Source organism: Peromyscus californicus, unplaced genomic scaffold, assembly GCF_007827085.1.
Source record: "Peromyscus californicus insignis strain IS unplaced genomic scaffold, ASM782708v3 Scaffold_5__1_contigs__length_169319896, whole genome shotgun sequence".
Lineage (NCBI taxonomy): Eukaryota > Metazoa > Chordata > Mammalia > Rodentia > Cricetidae > Peromyscus > Peromyscus californicus.
Window position 1 is genome coordinate 87,522,293 of NW_026294573.1, and position 21,511 is coordinate 87,543,803.

General features: G+C 45.5%; 1 protein-coding gene across 6 annotated transcripts in view; it reads left to right on the forward strand.

The window, feature by feature from the left end:
- The window catches only part of Fkbp15 (FKBP prolyl isomerase family member 15), a 57,405-nt gene extending 36,796 nt beyond the window's left edge, over positions 1 to 20,609 (forward strand). For 3 of the 6 annotated variants that reach the window (XM_052716987.1, XM_052716983.1, XM_052716986.1), the window contains 9 exons: positions 1,820 to 1,879; positions 4,849 to 5,020; positions 6,579 to 6,715; positions 12,179 to 12,334; positions 13,351 to 13,503; positions 14,409 to 14,528; positions 15,082 to 15,189; positions 15,462 to 16,174; positions 17,243 to 19,137. In XM_052716987.1, coding sequence (XP_052572947.1) covers positions 1,820 to 1,879; positions 4,849 to 5,020; positions 6,579 to 6,715; positions 12,179 to 12,334; positions 13,351 to 13,503; positions 14,409 to 14,528; positions 15,082 to 15,189; positions 15,462 to 16,174; positions 17,243 to 17,540 — 1,917 coding nt within the window. In that variant the 3' untranslated portion in view covers positions 17,541 to 19,137. Of the gene's footprint in view, positions 1 to 1,819; positions 1,880 to 4,848; positions 5,021 to 6,578; positions 6,716 to 12,178; positions 12,335 to 13,350; positions 13,504 to 14,408; positions 14,529 to 15,081; positions 15,190 to 15,461; positions 16,175 to 17,242; positions 19,138 to 19,353 lie in introns of those variants that run through there. The other 3 variants (XM_052716985.1, XM_052716990.1, XM_052716984.1) reach the window with 3 other exon arrangements.
- The last annotated feature ends 902 nt before the right edge of the window (positions 20,610 to 21,511 follow it).

A 21,511-nucleotide genomic window follows, 5' to 3' on the forward strand; every position in this document is an offset into this window, starting at 1 on the left:
GAGCTGTGTGACTGGGGGTGGGCTTGAAGATTTCAAAGGCCCACACCAGGCCTCGTCTTGCTCTCTCTGCCTATAACTTGTGGATCAGATGTGAGCTCAAAGCCATGCTCCAGTACCATGCCATGCCTGCCTGCTTTCATGCTCCCTACCATGATGATCATGGACCAACCCTCTAAACTGGAAGCAAGCCCTCTGGCTTTGGCCATGGTGTCTTAGCAGTAGAACAGTAACTAAGACAGCCACCTATCCACAGATGCGCTGTGCCTGGCCCTGCACAGCCCTGTCTGTTCCGGCCCAGTTTCTTTCCCAGTGCTACTTCATTCATTGTTTGTTGTGGCCGTCTACTAACGACCTGGTCATGAGCAGCAGCCTGCAACTTCATTGCTCTCCACAAAATGTGCCTTACTATGTCTCCTTTCTCTGATTTTATTTTTATTTTCCCTCTCCTTTTCTTTATCTCCCCAACCCCAGGCCTACTGGGCACCCAAATATACTGTTTATCCTCACTGTTGCTATTCAGGGGTAAATGATGACTATGACTTATTCTATAGACCAATAATGCCCAAAGAGTGGTTTAGCAACCTCGGAGTTGCTTGGGAAACTTGATCAGAATTACATATTTTGAAGCCTCACCTCCTGGGTTTCTAATTTAGTATATGCAGCCAAGATAAAACTTTTCCAAAGCTCTTCTCTATTCCCAGGTATAAAAGTCATTTCTTTTTTGACATCTGGATACTTTTGCTTTTACTTAAGTTCAACATGTGACTTTCATGTTCACTGGCACTGTTGTCTATACATGTATTCACAAGTATGTTCCAGTGAAACTTTATTCCTCACTCAAGTAGTGGTCCAGTTTGGTGTAGTTTATCAAACTCGTACTTAGCTTGCTAATCCACTTGTGGTTTTGCACTTTAAAATTCCACCTGTCTGGCATGGAGCCTAGCAGGTGTCCCATGTGTCATAGTCAAACAGCAGGAGTAGAACAGCAGCAGCGGACCCAGCTTCCTCTAGAGAACCTCCCAGTTGATGATAGGGCCTGTCCATGTATTCCACCTATCACCATGATTTCAGCCAGACGTTTTAAGCCTTGACTGTCCCCTGGTAGTTGTTTTTTCTTCTTTTTTTGTTCATATAGGTTCTTACTGTGTAGCCCAGGTTTTTCCAGGGTTTTGGTATGTAACCCAAGCTGCCACAGACTCTTCAGTCTCCTGCTCAGCCTTCCAGGTGTTGGAATTACAGATGTGTGCCACTATCCCTGGATAATCTACTTCTGTTTTTAAATTTGCTGTTTGAGACAGGGTGTCACTATGTAATGCTGGCTGGTCTGAAGCTAGCTATGTAGACCAGGCTGGCCTTGAACTCACAGAAATAAGCCTGTCTTTTCCTCCGAGTGCTGGGATTTAAGGTGTGCACCAGCTTTGATCTACTTTAGCAGTCTCCCTGTGATCTCTTGTAAAGAGAGACCAGCAGTTCTTTCAGGGGCAGATGTCTGCCTCCAAGCACTTCTCAGAAAAATATGGTTAAGTGTTCAATGAATATTTGGTAAGTGAAACTTTTTCTCTGTGATGGAATCGATTCATAAGAATCCATTTTCTTATGAAGTAATGATTCAAAGTGGAAAAGCTGTTAGAGGAATTGAGCTCAATGAACTTATTTTTAAAAGAACAAATCAAGGCCCAGAAGATAGACAGGACTTGCTCAGGGCTCGTTTCCAGCACTGTCCTCTCACATCAGAGTGCTGTCTCTCTCTCTCCTGATGCTATTTTCCTGCTTCTAGTGTAAATGCTTCCTTGTCTTTGATCCTTGCTTCTTCTCCCAGCTCTCTACCTCGACGGTGGACATTGTTCCAGGGTGGCAATCAGAGTCCTCCCACTACCATGTAGGTTTCTGCTGATTTCCTTTTCCCCTTGACATTGCCTATCTTGACAATATTTAAAATATTGTGACTATGTCTGTAAATATCTACATGCACACACATCATCACGTGTACCTTCTCCCAACTTATAAAAGTTTAATCTGTTCATTCTAATAAAATAACAAAAAAACCATAACACATAAATCACCCATAATCCTTCTCAAAGATAACCATGGTTAATGTATTGCTGATGTCTTTGCATATGTACATGTGTTTGAGTGAGAATATTTTTATGCTTCTGTAGTAGGCCTTTCTAGGTAAGGATCTGATACAAAAACAACTTTGAAGCTGGTCATAGTAGTGCATGTCTATAATCCTAGCACTTGGGCTTGGGTAAGAGGATCATTAATTTAAGGCCAGTCTGGGCTAAATGGTGAGACATCACTGTAAAAGAAAGTGTGGGGAAGCACTTTTGAGTGTCCCCTACTCTGTCCTTTGGACAGAGGGGTCTTCCAGGTCTTGTGAGGGGCTTTGCTGTAATTGGTGAGCTCCCTAGGCTCCACAGAGGTGCAGAACTGTCCGACTTCTATGTTAGTTCAGTTTTCATGCCTGTGTGAAGCAAAACAGCAAGTAGACTTTATTCCATGTGAGAAAGATGAAGCCCACTCTGGAGGTTCTAGACAAAAATTATCTTAACGCCTACTGTAAAGGTCACATATACTCTCAGATTCATGGCCTATTTATCTTTAGTTCATATATACTTTTGTTTCATTTCCCTCACTGTTAGGAGAGTCAAAACCGCAGACTTTAAATGAAAGCTAGAAAGTTGATAAATGCTTGAGAATAAGACAAGGAATAAATACTTTAGTGTATATGTGATACTAGGGCCTAGTTTATGCTAGGCAAGTGTTCCACTACTGAGATATATCCCAGCCCTAGAAATAAATCCTGTAAAAACTGGTGTGCATGGTGGATACCATAAGAAGCTATAAACAATAAGACAAAAGTAGACAACTGTATAGTGTGCATAAAGTATAACAGTGGAGAGGGGGTCATGGTGGCAATATCATAGCATGGGGAGTCAGCCCAACCCCATTGACGGAAACAAGCCTGCCACCCACAGAGTAACCCTCACTGCCTTTGCTGATGTCTGACTTTGTGTTATGGGAAGCACAGCAGTTCAAGGCAGTGAATGCAGTAGCTGACTTTTCTTGACCATCCTTACAATCATTACCATCATCACTAGTGTTCAGAATACCACCCAGGAGTTTTCCGTCATATCACCTGCATCATAAGTTCTGGAGAATATTTAGTCTCTTTAAACTTGGTCCTTGTCTATCACAGAAATGCTAGAAAGTGGCCCAAGTTCCATGTCTCATCAGCTTGATGAGAACTTTGGCAATGAGTGATGAAATGTATAGAGTAGCTGCTGGAGGGGAACCAATGATATACAAAATTGCAGTGGATTTCCTTCGATCTAGCACTCTGTACCTATGAATGTTCTACATTACTCTTGCAATCAGGGGATCACTGCATACAATGGATCTAAGATGCTCACTGGTGTAATGAGAAAGGCCAGAAACAATGCATGTATGCTACAGTACAGAATAAACTATGTTATAGCCACATGGTAGAATATGATATTGATTTTAAAAAGCGGGGGAAGGGAGAAGACCCATATGTACTACTGAAGACTATATAGTTTATCTGCTGTTTTATCTGGAAGGCGTGAAGACTCAGTATGTATATAAGAATCACTTTACACAAATTGAATACATACGGCTTTTGTTACATTTTTATTTATTTTGTGTTCATATATGTTTATGACCATGTATTTGCTACAGTGCACATGTGGAGGTCCATTTTCCAGTATCGATTTTCTCTTTCCACTATGTGAGTCCTGGAAATCAAACTCTGGTTGTCAGTCTTTACCCACTGAGCCATCTTGCCAGCTCCTGAAGAAATATACTTCTATGTGGTTATCAATATGAGGCAAGGCAGAACTGTATAGCATGGGAGATTCTCACTGTTTACTTTTTAAATACTTAAAAAAAAATTTGAGCAATAGCACATTATCTTTTTAAAGACTAATCTGTGAAACATCTTTTTGAAAGGCTCATGTAAAATATAATCCAGTCAGCAAGAAGAAAGTAGGAAGCACCGAGTTTCTATCTAGCTTGGCCATTGATGGAAAATGCCCTGCAAGCTCTTTCCTTCACATACGGGTCATTTTACAAAAACAGAATAATACTTACCATACTATGTGATAATCTGCTTATAGTCTTCATTTAGCTGTAGGTTCCAGCTGTATTCCATGCCATCGAGTGTTCTTTCTCAAACACAATTTTTTTTTTTTTTTGGTTTTTCGAGACAGGGTTTCTCTGTGTAGCTTTGCGCTTTTCCTGGAACTCGCTTTGGAGACCAGGCTGGCCTCGAACTCACAAAGATCCGCCTGGCTCTGCCTCCCGAGTGCTGGGATTAAAGGCGTGCGCCACCACCGCCCGGCTCAAACACAATTTTGATAGCCCACAGGATGAGCATTTCCTATTTTGCTTGCTTAAATCTTTTCAGTGTTTTATGTTAGTTCTACATTCTGTTAAAACTTAATGCTACATTGAACAGCCTTGTAACAAACTTTTTGGCAACTCTTACAGTACTGGTTTCTCTGTTTATTTGCTTTTGAGATGGTCTTGTTAATATAACCAAGGCTTGCCTTCGACTCCTTATCCTCCTGTCTTATCCTTTCAAGCTTTGGGATTACAGTGTGTACTACCACACCTGGCTTGTGTAGTATTTCCTAAGTACATATTCCTGCACCAGAAGTCAGTCTGAGCCCTTGTACGTTTTCAAGTCTTGATTTTAACCCAGTGCAGGTGGAAGGTGTCCTTCTCTCCCTTCCTGTCTACCAGTACCATCAACTTAGAGTCCCATGAGGTTGAATCAGCACTTGGAATGCCTGTGTCTAAATGCTGTCACCCTTTGTCACTGTTCAGGCCAAGGTGACAGAAGAGTTAGCAGCCGCCACTGCTCGGGTCTCTCACCTGCAGCTGAAAATCACAGCTCACCAGAAGAAGGAGACAGAGCTGCAGGTGCAGCTGACAGAAAGCTTGAAAGAGACAGAGCTGCTCAGGGGCCAGGTCACCAGACTCCAGGCCGACCTCGCGGGTAAGTTCTCAGGGGAGAAGGAGTTAAATGGCTTCCTTCCTGTCAATTCCTTTGGCATAGTATCCATACACACATGAAGTACTGAGCATCGAGGAGGACTGGTAGAAAAACCACGTGGTTGTTTTACATGAGGAACAGGAAGACACCCCTCCCCCAATTCCGTTGTAATGGACAAGTCACACTGTTTCTGTTTGAGGAAATGTTGCTTCAGCATCTTTGTTACTTAGTAACATGGTGGAGTTTTAAGAAACAAGCACTTCCCGCTGTGGTTGACAGCCGCCTTCCTGGAGCGTGGATTACAGTGCACCAGCTTGGACCAAGGCCCTGTCCTGCACTCACCTCCTGCTCTGTTGCCGAGAATCTGCCCTAACCACAGGCCTCCTGGCTGCTCTCCCTGCTTGAGTCTCATCACGTTCTTCTCTTGGAATAGCTGTGTTTAGATGGGTGCAGCCGTCGCTTGGTGTGCTCACTCACCACCAGCAGTGCCCCAGTCCTCTCTAAAGTCTGCCTCTTGCACAGTTTTTCTAGACCATTTGATCTCTCCTTTCAAGTCCTTGATCCCTAAGTGCATTATTCTGACCTTCCATAAGCGTCATTTATAAGTTTATTCTTCCCTCTAGAATACAAGTCCCTGGAGGGCAAGGGTAGTTAGTGATTTATTCTTTGTAAAACTCCTTCCTCCATATGAGGGTTACGTCAGTGCTTGGCACAAGGGCAATGACTAAGGCACGCTGATTAGCTAGAAGCTAGTGAGTGCCAGCATGTTGGCTCATGTTGTCTTGGTATAGAGAAACCTGTGTGGAAGGAACTGGGACGAGTGGGCAGGGACAGAGGCAGCAGCGGAGTGGATAGAGGCACAGTTCCTTGTCTAAGAGAAAGCTCGGAATCACTGATAGCATTGGAAGGCGATTCCTTGCAGATGCACCCTTTCTCTTACAGAGCAGTAGTTGGCCCACCTCAAACAAACATATTGGACAATTTTTGACTTGAGTATCGTGTAGATATCTCACCTCTGTTTCTGTGGTTCCCTCTGACAGCTCTTTGTGATAGTTACTTCAAGAGCCAGTTTTCAAACAAGTTTTAGTATACTAAATTAAAAGATAACCCTCACCCCCAGCCTTATTTGAAAAGGAATATTTTGAAAGCAAATTCTCAGTCAAATGTCTTAGCTACCAAGAAAGTTGAGAGTCTTACCCAGGCAGTGAGAAGGGACCTGAGCTCTCCTCAACAGAGACACTCCATGTGGTCCTATGGCAATGGAAACGGGACTGTAGGAGTGATCAGTGTTGAAGGTGGTCTCTGACTGTTCAGAGACCATTCTCTCACACTTTGCATGTGTGCAAGGAGGTATATACATATAGAAGTTACCCTTCTCAGGGTAAACATGGCTTGATAGTAGAGTCCGTGAGGGCTTATTAATCCTTTCTGCAGGTCAGGGAGGCTCGTATGGTAGGATTGGGAGATTAGAGCATGCAACTTTGAAAGAGCTTCTGGAGATGCCACAGTGCCCATTGCATCTCTGGTTCTACAGTCATGTCTCCCTGCTCCTCTGTCCTAGAGCTCCGAGAAGCCTCTGAGCAAACACAGTCCAGATTCAAAAGTGAAAAGCAGAGCCGGAGACAGCTGGAGCTCAAGGTGACATCCCTGGAGGAAGAACTGACTGACCTCCGAGCTGAGAAGGAGTCCCTGGAAAAGGTGAATTCCAAAAGCCAAGTTCCTCTTGGAGCCAAGTGGCCAGGCATAGCTGATTAATACACCATTTTCTTTTTCATTTTTTTTTTTAAGAGTTGAAATTTATTCAGAAAAAAAGTGAAAGTCCCACCTTCCTGTGCTCAGTCCATAAGGTGTTTCCAGAGCTCTGCTCCTCCCAACCACCATCCCTTTCTGATCCAGCTTCCATCCCTCTATTATGATGCTGCTACTTGAGTGAGGGTTCCTCCAGGCCCTCCAGCAATTGCCTGGGTCTGGGCCTTGAGCACTCCGAAGCCTACAGTCTCCTTGGCATTCATACATAGCAGAAGGTTGGCCACCTGGTAATGGCTATATGGCCCTCCGTATAAGTCCATGAGGATAAATTTGAGATTGTCTTCATTAAACGCGTGGTTCCCATTCTGATTGTACTTGGCCCAGAGGTTACTGGTGCTAGCAGTGGTGACCCGGGCATCTGTGCCCCCACAGCCCGAGTAGGCCAGTACAGTCCCTCCTTATTCAGCAGTGCGTACTGCAGGCAGCTCATGCCACCCCACTCCAGCGCTTGATGCTCAGGTCCTTGTGCACTCACAGGGTGCTTTGGACTCGTTGGGTGTTGGCTTGGCTTAGCACCTGCATCAAAGCCTTAAGATGCAGCATGCCTGTATCTCCTAACCCTGACCAGAATCCCTTACATTTTTTATAGTATGAATGTATTAGGGAAAGTGCAAACAATACAGAAAAGTATAAAATTAAAAAGTTGTTTTTAATTCCTTCTCTCATTGTATGGGTTATAAATAACAACTATAAACAACACATGAACATAGGTTACTCTCTGTATGCATAAAATATTGCATATCCCCTTATATAAACACGTACTGATAGTATGTTTTTCTAAACAATACTGGGCTCCTAGTGAATGCTTTTAAAAGAGTTTTGAGGACACTATACTCACTATGCACAGTAGTCTCCTGTTAGTCCACTGTGCAGCTGCTGTCCTATGCTGGACCAGTAGATATGTATGTTTCTAGTTTCTCATTTCAATCTGCTGTGGACCTCCACAGACTGAATAGCTTTTTGTTTGTTTGTTTGTTTTTGTTTTTTAGACAGGGACTTTCTATATAGTCCTGGCTGTCCTGGAGCCATGTAGACCAGGCTAGCCTCCAACTGCTGTCCCTGCCTCCTAAGTGCTGGGATTAAAGGTCTGTGCCACCATGTCTAGCAGCTATGTGTTTTTATTAGTAATAAAGCTTTCATATATTTCATACCTATTTCTATTTTTCCTGTGAATTCTCTTTTGGAGTCCTGCATCCTCTTTTCTATTAGAATATTGAGTGTTAATCCTTTGTCAGCCATAAACATTACTAATATTTTTCCATCTTGATACTTTTTAAATTTTATTCTCATTTTTTGAAGATTTACCAGGCACGAGGACACAGGACTCTAGAAGCAGGCAGAGGCAGGTAGATCTCTGTGAATTTGAGGCCAATTTTGGTCTAGTGAATTCTAGAGCAGTCAAGGCCAGTGAGACCCTGTCCCAAAACAACAACAACAATAAACAAACAAAACATCTAGATGTAATAGTACATGTCTTTAATCCCACCACTCAGGAGTCAGAGACTGGTGGATCTGTCTGACAGGCTCTTCTCTGTCCTGCCCTGTCCCACACTCACTTCCAGTTAATCACTTATATTAATTATAAATGTTTGGCCAATGGCTCAGGCTTATTATTAACTAGCTCTTAATTTAAATTAACCCATATTTCTTTTCTTTTCTTTTTTTTTTTTTTTTGGGTTTTTCGAGACAGGGTTTCTCTGTGTAGCTTTGCGCCTTTCCTGGAACTCGCTTTGGAGACCAGGCTGGCCTCGAACTCACAGAGATCCGCCTGGCTCTGCCTCCCGAGTGCTGGGATTAAAGGCGTGCGCCATAACCCATGTTTCTTATCTATGCTTTGCCATGTGGTTTGTAGCTTGTTACCTCATTTTCTACATGGCTTGCTTCCTTTGTGGCTGGCAGGTATCTCCTGATTCCGCCCTTCTCTTTCCCAGCATTCTCAGGTTGGCTTTCCTACCTAACTTTCTGACCAGCTACTGGCCTGTCAGCTTTTTATTAACCATTGAAAGTAATACATATTCATAGTATAGAAAAAGATTATTCCACAACATTCTGTGTGAGTTCAAGGCCGGCCTGGTCTACATAATAAGCTCTAGGTCAGCTAAGTATACATAGTGAAACTGTCTCCAAAAAAACCACCACCACCAACAAACCCTCATTGTTATTATTATTTTGTGTTTGGGTGCCTCAGGAAAGCAAAAGAGGGTGTCAGATCCCTTGGAGCTGGAGTTACAAGTGATTATAACCATCCAACATGGGGCCTGGGACCCAAAATCAGGTCCTTTGGAAGCTTTCTTAAAGACTGCTGAGCTGTCTTTTCAACCCACTTCCCCTAGCTTGCTATTTTTGTGTTAGATATTATTTTAAATTTTAATGATTAAAATTTTAATATCAGGGTAATCACCCAGGGCTTGGACAAAGCAGGAGCATTGCTATCTTTTTCTTTGTACTAGAATGTCTAACATGAAAAGAAGAACTGTTAATGAGATTTCAGTGAGCCTTTAGTAAAGCTATTCTTGACTAGTACCTTTTTAGAGAAGGCCAATCCTGATCTGTGTTTACACAGAATTTGTGTGTAAACACATAAGACGACTTTATCTTCTATGATTTTATCACTTTAAAGTGTGTGTATGTTGCCAGGTGGTGGTGGCACACGCCTTTAATCCCAGCACTTGAGAGGCAGAGGCAGGCTGATCTCTGTGAGTTCGAGGCCAGCCTGGGCTACAGAGTGAATTCCAGGAAAGGCTCCAAAGTTACACAGAGAAACCCTGTCTCAAAGAAAAAAAAAAGTGTGTGTGTGTGTGTGTGTGTGTGTGTGTGTGTGTGTGTGTGTGTGCGCACAGTGAAAGTAGGCAGGAAGAGATCATGAGAGCAGAAGCATGCACACGTGTATGAAAGTCAGAGGACAACCTTAGGTGGCAGTGCTTACCTTCGGTCTTGTTTGAGATAGTCTGTTGTTCCCTAGCTGGCCCACGAGCTTCCGAAGATGCTCCTGTTTCCACTTCCCCTCTTGCCATAGGAGTGCTGAGACCAAGTCTGCTTTTATATGGGTTCTGAGGGCCTGAGCTCAGGTCCTCACACTCGGATGGCAAGTGGCTTGCCCTCTGAGCCATCTTCCCAGGCCCTCTTTCATTCTGTTGTGCTTTTTAAAGCACTTCCTTCTGATCTTGGGCTGTTTTCAGTTTCTCCTTGTTGCAGACACTATCACTGTGACTGACCTTATAATCTTTGACTAGAATTTACAGATTTACAATTTGTAGCATTTCTGGATGTATTTTAAAAAGCATTTTGAAAGATTACCATCCAAAGAGACTATGTCCATTTATTTTCTCACCAGCCAGCCCGATGTGAGTATCTGCCCTTTTGTATCTACATAAAAGTTATGCTGTCTCCAGCTCTTAAGAGAACAGCAGCAGATCAGTTGCTTGTCTTTTCCTTGTCATAACTTATCTCACCCAGTAGCAGGGATACAAAATATAAAAGGAGGTGCTTAAAAAGGAACTGTAGTAGTGCTTTTTTGTCGGGACTGCCAGTCTGCAAATAATGACATGCCGACTCATTTTAATTCTAAAAGTTGGGCCATAGCTTAGGCTTTTTCCTAAGTAGGTCTTATAACTTAAATTAACCAATATTTTTTTTTAATCTACGTTCTTCCACGAGGCTTATTACTTTATATTCGCACTGTTCATCCTTCTTCTTCTTCTGGTTGACAACCCCATCTTTCTTCTCCCCAAAGTTCTCTCTCTGCTCTGAAGTCCTGCCTATACTCTCCTGCCTAGCTTTTTATTACACCAATTACAGCAATATATCTTCACACAGTCTATAAATACCCCACAATATTTCTCCTTTTTGTCTAAATTAAAAGGAAATGTTTTAACTTTAACATTGTAAAACAAAAACAATAAGAACAATTATCAGGTAAAAATTACATTCACAATGTTTAGTCCATCTGTATTTGGCATATTCAGAGAAAATATCTATCCTATCTTGAGGAATCTAAAGTTTTATATCTAAATCATTTTCTATCATAACGTGCATTACCATCCTCAAAATATCTTTTTAAATCTCAAAACTTTTGTTTAGATAACAAACTTAAGCTTTTTTTTTTTTTTTAAAGATTTATTTATTTATTATGTATACAGAAGAGGGTGCCAGATCTCATTACAGATGGTTGTGAGCTACCATGTGGGTGCTGGGAATTGAACTCAGGACCTCTGGAAGAGCGGTCGGTGCTCTTAACCTCTGAGCCATCTCTCCAGCCCCCAAACTTAAGCTTTTATGTATCTCAAACTTATATACTTTACAATTCTTTTGTAAGTTTCTTTTCTAAATTTAGTAACAAGGAAAATGGTATAACGATCTGGTATAAGGTCCAAACTCCCTGTGTTTTCATCCTTATGTGGCTTATTATTTTATATTACTTTACTCTCTCTTTAAAGACTTTATTATTTTTAAATTATTTTTTTCTATGACTATCTATACCCATTTTCTTTTTTGTCTTCAGTACCTAAGCACCCTTTTAAGAATACTGTACCTTTTTAGAGGTTTGTTTTGTGTGTGTCTGGACCTGGCTTTCTGTGCATCTGCAGAGTTTTCTGACAAGGTGAGCCAAACCTTACACTGCTAGGCTACTGCTGCCAAGTGGTGCTAGTGAATGGCTCCATGCCCCCTCGGTTCTGTGAGAGCCTAGCCTCATGTCAGTGGGTACTGGCCCAGGGCCACATTTACCTGTCCCAGCTCTGGAGTTTGTGTCCGACTGCAGCTAGAGTTTGTACCCAGTGCCAGCTATTCAAACACTCAGCTACACAGCAGGGTCTCTTAAAAGAGCTGTGCTCCATATGCAGCAAGCATTGAGTCTACTTGGAATTTTTTTCCCAGCTTTTTCAGGCCCTATGTGGATTTACATGCCCCATGTTGGGTGCCATTTGTAGTAGTACTTTCCCATCAGGACCGCCAGCCTGCAAATAATGACACCAAGACTTATTATTAATTATAAATGCTTGGCCTTAGCTTAGGCTTGTTCCTAACTAGTTCTTGTAACTTAAATTAGCCCGTATATTTTAATCTACATTCTTCCATGAGGCTTGTTTTCTCATCTTTGTACTACCCATCCTGTTTCTTCTGTGTCTGGCTGGCGACCTCTCCTTTCTTCTGCCCAGCAGTCCTGCCTATACCTCCTGCCTAGCTGTTTGCCATTTAGCTTTTTATTATACCAATCATAGCAATACATCTTCACACAGTGTACAAATGTCCCACAACAAGGAACCATTCCTAGAAATGACCCACTGAGGTCATTGACCACCACCCCGTCCACACTATTCAGCTAGTGCTGAGGATGGTTCTCTTGTTCCTAAGAACCTCTCAGAGAGGAAAAAGAAATCGGCTCAAGAGCGCTGCCAGGCAGAGGAGGAGATGGATGAGATTCGCAAGTCACACCAGGAGGAACTGGACAGACTTCGGCAGCTCTTGAAAAAGGCTCGAGTGTCCACAGACCAAGCGACTGCAGAGCAGGTAACGGGCACTTGGAAATAGAAGGGAGTTGTGAAGGACACAGTGAGAACATGTAGCTTCCACTTCCCTAGGAAGATGTTTCTTATGGCTTATACACACCTGGGAGGGTAATGGAAATCCTGACAGCCAGGGCCACCCTCTCGGAGTGTTTAAAAGCTATACTTACTTTGGGACTGGGGTATGACTGAGTAGGTAGGAGTGTGTACTGTGTGTAAGGAGGGTCCAGGGAAACCCCTGAACTGGACTACTCCATGGCTAAAAAGAAAGATTTATTGGGGCTCAAATCACAAGACTATCTCTGGGAGGTAGAGGCGGGAGAAGCAAAATGGTGGAAAAGCAAGCTAATTGTATATGGTAGCCAGCAGGGTGGAGGTCTTTGAGCTCATACAGACTGTTTGGATCGATGTGGACTAGATGGCCTTTGGGGTAGTTGACCTTTGGTGGTAGATTAGGGGAGGTTCCTAATAAACAGAATCCCTAAAAAGAAAGCCTAAAGGCGAGTTTCTGTGTACCCAGACAGAGCCCTGTTAAGGACTTTGACACCAGCACTGCCATTTTGGGGGGCTACTTTGGACTGACACTGTGCAAGCATGAGGACCTGAGTTTGAATCTCCTATACCCAGTAAAATGTTGGGTATTACTGCATGTGCACAGTGGAGACAGGAGGATCCCTGGGGCTTGCAGGCTGCCAGCCAAGCTCCAGGTTCAGTGAGAGACCCTGTCTCAAGGGAATGTCACGGAGAGTGATGGGCACCTGATATCCTCCTCCGGTCTCTGTGTGTGGACTTGAGTGTGAACATACATACACATACACGTGCATACACCACTCACATAGAGACCAAGAAGGAATCACAGGATACTTTCAAAGTCATTAAGATCTTTTCAACAGCTGATTTCTAGCTACATGGGCAAGGGCCTTTAAATTCTATGGAGAATGGTCTTCTTCTGTTGTAATGTGAACCCCACCCCCAACTCACACCCCTCCCCACACACACAGCTGTTTTTTCTTTTGGCAGCTGTCTCTTGCACAGGCCGAGCTGCAGAGCCAGTGGGAAGCGAAGTGTGAGCATCTCTTGGCCTCTGCGAAGGATGAGCACCTGCAGCAGTACCGGGAGGTTTGCGCGCAGAGGGATGCCCAGCAGCAGAAGCTGTCCCGCCTTCAGGATGAGGTAGTTCTTTCTTTCCCTGAGTCAGCTCCGAAACACAAGGCCTCCAGGCTGTGGGAGTCCTGTCCAGCCTGTGAGTTTAGGCGGTATTAACAGCTAGCAAACACAGCCAGGCTTGTGGAACTTGCAGTTAGTTATCCTTCACTTGCTTACACAGGGTGGCAGGTCAGGAACCTGGAAAAAGATAAAACAGCAGTGTTCCAGGACTTGTTTCCACTGTTCGACCGACCCTTAATTCCCTAAGCAGATATTTACTGAGCATTAGTTTGGCTCCAGTCTCTGTGTTAAAGAAAGGGCATGCCAAGACTCTGCCCTCAATAGTCACATAGCACAGAAAAGAAACTGAGGTAAGTGGTCTGAGGAAGCCTAGAAGAGGAAGTGCCTAAAGTTGCTGGGAGGGAGTCCCAAAGGAGGTGACCTTTGAGCAGAGCCAAGGACAGGTAACTGTGGTAAGGTAGACAGGTAGAGCGTGGGGTATGGAGGGATACTTTAGAGAGAGCTGGAAGGTGACTTAGGGACATGTTATGACAGTCCCTTGTCCGAAGGGCAATTCCTTGCATTATCCAGTTAAAACCCCTTGACTCGGAAGCCTTGGAGGCAGTCTTGGAGGTGAATAGGTTGCTGAGTATTTGTATGTAAGTGACTATCCTTACTCATACCCCCTTGTTTTCATTATATTCTTGACCTCACTGGGAGCAAGTCAAATATCCTTGATGGGAAGGAAGCTGTGAGTTGATTGTTGAGGAAGTAGAGTGACCTGCATCAGCTGGTCTGGGGTGAGGACCAAGACTGGGCCCAGCAGACCTTGCTGAAGTCAGGACTTGTTCCCAGAATGGTTCTCGTGTGTTTCCTGACCGTCACAGTCATGCAGGTTCCAAGGCCACAGCCCATGTCTGTTCACTTTGCAGTGCACTGCTCTCCAGGCGCAGGTCACAGCCCTCACCGCACAGAATGAGCACCTCCAGCAACTAGAGAAGAATAAGTCCCAGGCACCTGCAGTCAGAGCTGCTGCTGACCCCTCAGAGAAGGTGAGCTGACATTCAAAGAAGCAGCAAAACCTATCCTATCAAGGCAGTGAATGTGCTTATCAAGTATTTAGAAAACATGGCCCATGTGTCATGCTGACAGTGTTTTTCCAGCTTTATTGATTCATCACTTGTCTGACATAAAAACTAATTCTTTAGAATCTACCACTCTGGTAGCAAACCCAAAGAGACTCTATTCCTCTGAACCTTTGACGGCTATGGAAAGTATCCCTAAATCATAGAGAAGAGTTGGAGGATCGTGCTGCACCCAGCATCCAGCATCCACTAATCCCTGTGGTCAAGGCCACACGGCTGGCTGTGGTACTCATGGTTGGAGTTACATCATATCAGCAAATGATCTTTGGGCAGTCTTGTACACTTACTATCACTTGAGTGCCCTTGGCAGGAAATTCTCCTTTAAAACTGTCCTCTCCACGGTGGCAGTCACCAGACATTCATGACTATCTGTGTCCCTCTGTAGAGTTCCAGCTCTGTAATTGTAATGCATCACTTAATGACTTGACTTTGGTAGCATGCCTTTTTGATCTTGGCACAGGTCAAGAAGATCATGAACCAGGTGTTCCAGTCTTTGAGGGGAGAGTTTGAGCTGGAGGAATCTTATGATGGCAGGACCATCCTCAGGACCATCATGCATACAATCAAGGTACAGCTAGAACGCTGCCAGTTGGTTCATTGAAATGGGCATTTTGTTTAATTACTGTCTAAGCACTCATACTTAAAAAGTTACTCAAGACCATCCATCAGTGATGAGGATCTCTGAAATGACATATGCCTGGATGGATGTGGCCAGCCTCTTCCGACAGGGAGAAGCACGGTCATTTGAATTAGGTGGCAGCTGTGCCTCTGGGGACAGAAGACCTCTCGGTGCACACTGTCTCTCTTTCAGTGCTCATCTCCTCCTTGGCTTTTGAACAGATGGTGACTCTGCAGCTGTTGAACCAGCAGGAGGAAGAGCAAGGGGAGTATAGCAGTGAGGAGGAAGAAGAGAAGCCTTCGAGACCTTCCTTGGAGAAGCCAGGTCCCGCCACTCCTGAGCTGTCTCCAGCACCCCCAAGTGGGGAGATGCAGGAGGCTCCCAAGGTGCTGTCAGAACAGGTAGCAGGGGAGACCACCCCACTGCCTCCACAGGATATCCCCATGCCACAGAATGGTACACAGACAAGGAAAGAGGAGTCCTCAGAAGCAGAGACATCCTCAGAGATGAAAGACAGCTCCCTCCCACCTGAGCCCGCTGGCATCCCATCCCACAGAGTCCTGGGGCCCCCGACTTCAATCCCACCTAAACCTCCAGGCCCTGTAACTGTGGATTCTGAGTGTGAGGAGGCACTTGCTGATGACCAGAGAGCAGTGCAGCCCGACAACCCATTGGGAGAAGAACATGTCAGGGAAGTAGCCCCAGATGGCCCACTGCAAGGAAACTCCAGGAGATTGTCACTGACCCCAGACCCTGAGAAGGGGGAGCCACCAGCCTTAGACCCTGAAAGCCCAGGAGAACCTCAGCCTCCTGAGCTCAGAGAAGTTGAGGATGTCAGTAGCTCTGGTCCCCCTGAGGCATTGTTGGATACAGAGCTTGCTTCTGCAGCTTCAGGAGCATCCCTCAGACACAACCAGGACTCCCAGAACTGCAGGTGTGTACTCTGAGCAGGCACAAGATGGCTGCTTGTGAGGTGATCTGTCTTTTCCAGGGTTGACATATGACACTGGCTGTTGTACTTATTCATTTCTTCATCAACAGCTCTACATACAGGGCTCTGTGGCAGGCCCCATGATAGTGTGGTGGGCAAGGCCGGCATAGTTTCTGAGTCTGAGGAGCTTACGGTCTAGTGGGGAAGAAAAATACATACTTACATATTATAACAGTGAAGTACATGCTAACCAAAAGAATCTGCGCTGGTACTGAGAATCAGGCAGGAAAATTCTGTTAGAATAGGTGGTTAGGGAATGCTGCTGAGAAGGTAGCATTTCAACTGTGATCCGAGGAGTCCTGAGTCATCCAGACTGACAGCAGGAAGTCTTTGCAGACAGAGGAGCACACACAGAGGTGCTCTGGTGGATGGACACTCCATAGGAACTAAGAGGGTCTAGTAGGGGACAAGTCGGGTAAAGCTGAAGTTGGAACACAAAGAAGGGGCCAAGATATGCGATCATCTATGTCACTGTGAAGGCTTGAATTGTATGCAAGTACAACGAGGAACCAGTGGAAGGATTTGAGTAGAAGAGTAGTGGAGTCTGATTTATTAGCTTTAGAGATTGTGCTGGCTGTAGACCGGAAGAGGGCTGGCACAGGATGTAAACTGGAGGGGATAATACAGAGTATTATAGACTGGAGGAGGGGCTGATACAGGGTATAGACTGTGGAGGGATGTTAACACAGGGTATAGACTGTGGAGGGGAGTTAACTCAGGGTATAGACCGTGGAGGGGTGTTAACTCAGGGTATAGACCGTGGAGGGGTGTTGACACAAGGTTTAGACTGGAGGGGCTAACACAGGGTATAGACTGGAGGGACCAATGTATTGTAGGACTGTGGAGGGGATTATACAGGGTGTGGTCTTTGGAGGGATGGATGCACAGTGTAGGAAGAGAGATTTGAATTGGGTGAGTGGGTCTCACTTCAGGACCCGTGACCCTTGTAGTTGGTGGGCACTGTGACCCAGGCAGAAACAGCAACATATCTGTGGCTTGATTCTCCTTTAGTCTCTCTGGGGATGAAGAGGACGAGCTGTTTAAAGGGGCAACTCTGAAAGTTCCAAGGCCCAAAGTCCAGCCTGAGGAAGAGGATGAAGACGAGGTGGTAAGGAAATCTCAGGCTCTGCTGAGTCCTCATGGCACCATCTGGGGGCTCTTCCCTGCAGGCTCGGAGAAGAGAAAAGGAGTCTGTTGGTGGCCTACTTCCTGGACTCTGTGTACAGGACCTTGTGGGAGTGAGCTTGGGGTCCAGAGTGGGCAGCTCTGTAAGCAGAGTGGGGATGGCCAGCTGCCACTGTACTCTTAAAAGGGTGCCATAATCTCTGTCCCCTGGGGAATCAGTCCTGTTTGCAGTAAGGGAAGGTGGGAAGGATTCTGAAGGTCAGCTTGTTGGCGCTCCTCCTTCCTAGACAAAGAAAGGTTAGAAGGATCATTCATTCACAGGAGGCTGATGGTAGATTAGGACTGAGCCCAGGCTTCTCTTGGGTCACTTGTTTCTGAGAACTTCTGCTCCCCTAGCCCACTTCCACCCTGCTGCTTGTTTTCTCAGCTCACACCCAGGGCTCATTGTTGACAGTGTAGTCAAGTGAGAGGACAGGAGAGCCAGCCACAAAGGAAGCTGCTGACAGAGCCAGGATTGGAGCCCTGGCTTGGGCATCTGACATGTGACCATTTTGACTCTGTAATGGGAATTTCACTGTTATAAAGTGTGTGTGGAGGAGACAGAGGAGTGTTAGATTCAGTCTAGGACAGAACTAGGAGGTTGAACATGGGCAAAGCCTGTTGCCCTTCTGTACCGTTCATTTGGAGTGAGTTTTGCTTTTTGCCAGAAGGCAGTGACATCTGGAACCCAACTCAGGTGAAGCAGAGCCCGGCCCTCTTGCCTGCCTGCCTGCCTGCCTTCAGAGAAGGTACCGTATTCCTCCCATTAGCCTGCCTTCCTGAGAGTTCAGTTTGCATTTGAGAACACTAACTACAAATTCTGCGTAGAAAATGAAGGAGGAAAGAAGATGAGCAATATATTAATTGGTATTACTGCCAGTTCTATCAAGTTAATAATCTGTTTCTTCGGTATTCAGAAAAATACTTCACATTCTCAGTTAGCCTTCTACTAATATAGTTATGTGTTATGCTTGTCTGGAGCCTCAAGCCTTGCTGTCACCTGACCAAAGCAGACGAAAGGCTAGAAGCTTAAATCATGAAAAGAGCAGGAGAACCTCCTACCCGGCTCCTTGTGTTAGTCAGCATTGTTACTGCACAAACGCTGGATACAGGAAGTGTATAAAGACAGACTGGATATTTTGGCTCAAAGTTTCAAAGGTTTTAGTCCACGGTGGGTTCACTCCACTGCTTTTAGGCCTATGGTAAAGACATGTATAGAGGAAAAGCATTCTCTTAATATTAGGAGGTGAAAGAGTGAAAAGGAGGGCCAGAGTTCCACTGCCCCTTTGAGGGCAGCCTCTAGTCACCAGACCTCTTACTGGGCCCATCGCAAAAGGTTTCCAGCACCTCCAACAGTACCACCTGTAACACAGTATCCTTTGGCTGGGACTCTTAGGGTCCTAGGACCCTTTATCCCTTTAGTCCACACTCCCATTAAAGAGAGCATGGGACCTGCCTTTGTGAGCTTTCTTTATCTCTTGGGATTCTCCACTTGAGAGTTTGGACATGCCTCTGCATCCACATCTTTCTGAGTTTCTCTGGCCACCTCAGGCCACAGCTGGCTTTCTAATGTGATTGTACTTCTCCGAACCTCTTTTCTCCTGTCCCAGGCTGCTTGGCTTCCGTTTCTTCTCTTTTCCCATCTCTCCTTAACGAACCTTCTTTTTTCCACATGAAATTTCTAAGTTGACGTATCTGCCCTATCAATACGTGTTTCACAAATAAATTACAAAATCAGCCAAGCAACTTTGGTCTTTTGTCTCTGTTGAAAGATGACTTCCCTCCGTGCCTGCTTGTCTCAGCTTTATCTGGATCAGTTCTCTGGCCACAAAGCCTGTCCTTCCGGTTCATCTCCTTTCCAGCCAGAGGCAGGACAGCTGTTGGACCACTTCCCCTCATAGGCAGGAGCCCCTGGGCGGGGATGTGTGAGGACTGACCTCTCTTTCCTGTTTTGTCAGAGCATGAAGGGACGTCCGCCCCCAACACCCCTTTTTGGAGATGATGATGATGACGATGACATTGACTGGTTGGGCTGAAGACCTAGGGAACAGGCACACAGGTTCCTCTCCCAGCCCTTCCCAAGCATGATTTTGCACAGCCGGCCTCAGGTCTCGGGGAGCCTCAGGGTGAGGTCCCGGTGGACATTCTGAGGACAGTGGTTCAGACATCTGGGTTAGCTGCCATCTGAGCCCCTGCCTGACCTGGTGAAGAGGACCATGAGCCTGTCTGCAGAACTGGTGGTGTAAAAGCCCTCAGGGAGTGGCCCTACATGGAGGAAGGGCTAGCAGGGTCACCTGCAGCCAGTCACAAGCATCCTGCCATCTCTCCCAAGCTTTTTCTTTTCATTCATTCTCACGTTGACCCATGAGCCCTCCTGCTCTCTCTCCCTGGGCTCACCAGGGCTACAGCAACAGGCCCTATGGCCTGGGGAGGGGTCTCCTCAGAGAACCGAGAGATCATGCTGGCCTAGCCTGTGGCTCTGGGACATGTATCTTCTATCTCTGCCTTAAATCTTATTTTAAAAGAGGTCAATAAGTATTTGGAATTAACAAGACTAAAATAAATGCTGACAATAAAACTTGACTTGGGCCCTCGAGGAGAAACTGAGTTTGGTTTCTAGGGCTGTCATGCTCCTTCTTGGGACCCTAAGGGAGGGACGTTGTAACTTGGTCAGTTAATGTGCACAAAAGCACTGTGATATATTTCTGTTGGCACCTGACCTTGAACTTGAGGACTTTCAAAGAGTCACAGTCTGCAGTTCCAGCTGACCACAGCTGCATAAGGCTTAGGGCATCGTGGTTATCTGAGGACCAGTCCCACCCTGTACTGATTTCTGCAGACTATATTACAGGCTAAGGAGCCATGCAGGGAAGAGAAGTGGGAGCCCGTAATATCCACTGTTCCTGATATGAGGGATTCTTCCCTTGCCTGTGAACCCCAGGGGCCAACACTACTGCAGAGAAGAGCAGTGAGAAAATACACGTGGCCTTTTACATATTCTAGGATCTTCCAAAGACCTTGCAGCCAGTCTTCAAAAGGAATACTTTTAACAAAAATGCTCCGTGATTTTAAAGTTTGTAAGACTGTATCCTGAATTCCACTGCATCTGGCCATTACCCTTGCAGGCTTTGTGCCGGTCTCCCACATCTGGGTCTAGGACAAATCAAGGAAGACTGTATTAAACAGTTATTTAAACAAGTTATTTTAACCTCTACGCCTCAGTTGTCTCTATAAAATGTGGAGAACGGTGTCTTCCGCAGTGGGTGGTAGCTATGGGACAGTCTGTGCAGTGCCAGTCACTGAAGAAGATACGGTTTTCCCCACTTTTAAAAAGACTCGTTTTTATTTGATGTGCATGGGTGTTTGGCCTGCATGTGTGTCTGTGTACCATGTGTGTGCAGAGGCCAGAAGAGAGCAGCAGAGCGTTCCAGACAGTTATGAGCCTACTTATGGGTGCTGAGAACTAAACCCAGGTCCTCCACAAGAGCAATAAGTGCTATTAACTGCTGAGCCATTGGTCCTGCCCTGTTATCCCCAGACGTAGTGGAGCAGAGTAAGCTGTCCACAGTTCCATAGCCAGCAAGCAGGACAAGAGTTCTGGTCCTGTCCAGCTGATCAAGAGCTGGGCTCTTGTCCACCATCCTTGCCTGTCCTTGAGTAGAGGAAAGGGGCTAATGCTGCTTGCTAGGAATACGGGTCCCAGGGCTGTGTATCTCAGTGGTAGAGCACTTGCCTAGCATGCACAAGCCCTGGAGCTGACTAGCACTAAAGAAAAAAGAAAAATGTAGGCTCCTGGCCCCATCCAAATCCGGGAGAATTTCCAGCCATTGTGGAAACAGAACACAACATCTTCAGTCTCCACTCACTTGTGTATACCACAGGCACGCCCTGTGTGACCTGTGACCCTCATCTGAGTGATGAGGGGACAGTGAGTCCCAGCTCTGCTGCTCCTCAACTGGGTGACTGTCTCATACCTCAGCCTCCTCAGCACTTATGCAAGTATTTGTTTTACGGGCCAAGGAGAGTCCTCTGCTCTTGACCTGGCGTTCCTCAGCCGCAGGCCCGGAGACCTATCCTCCCCACATGCTGGCCATATAGCCAACTTGCCAGCTCATT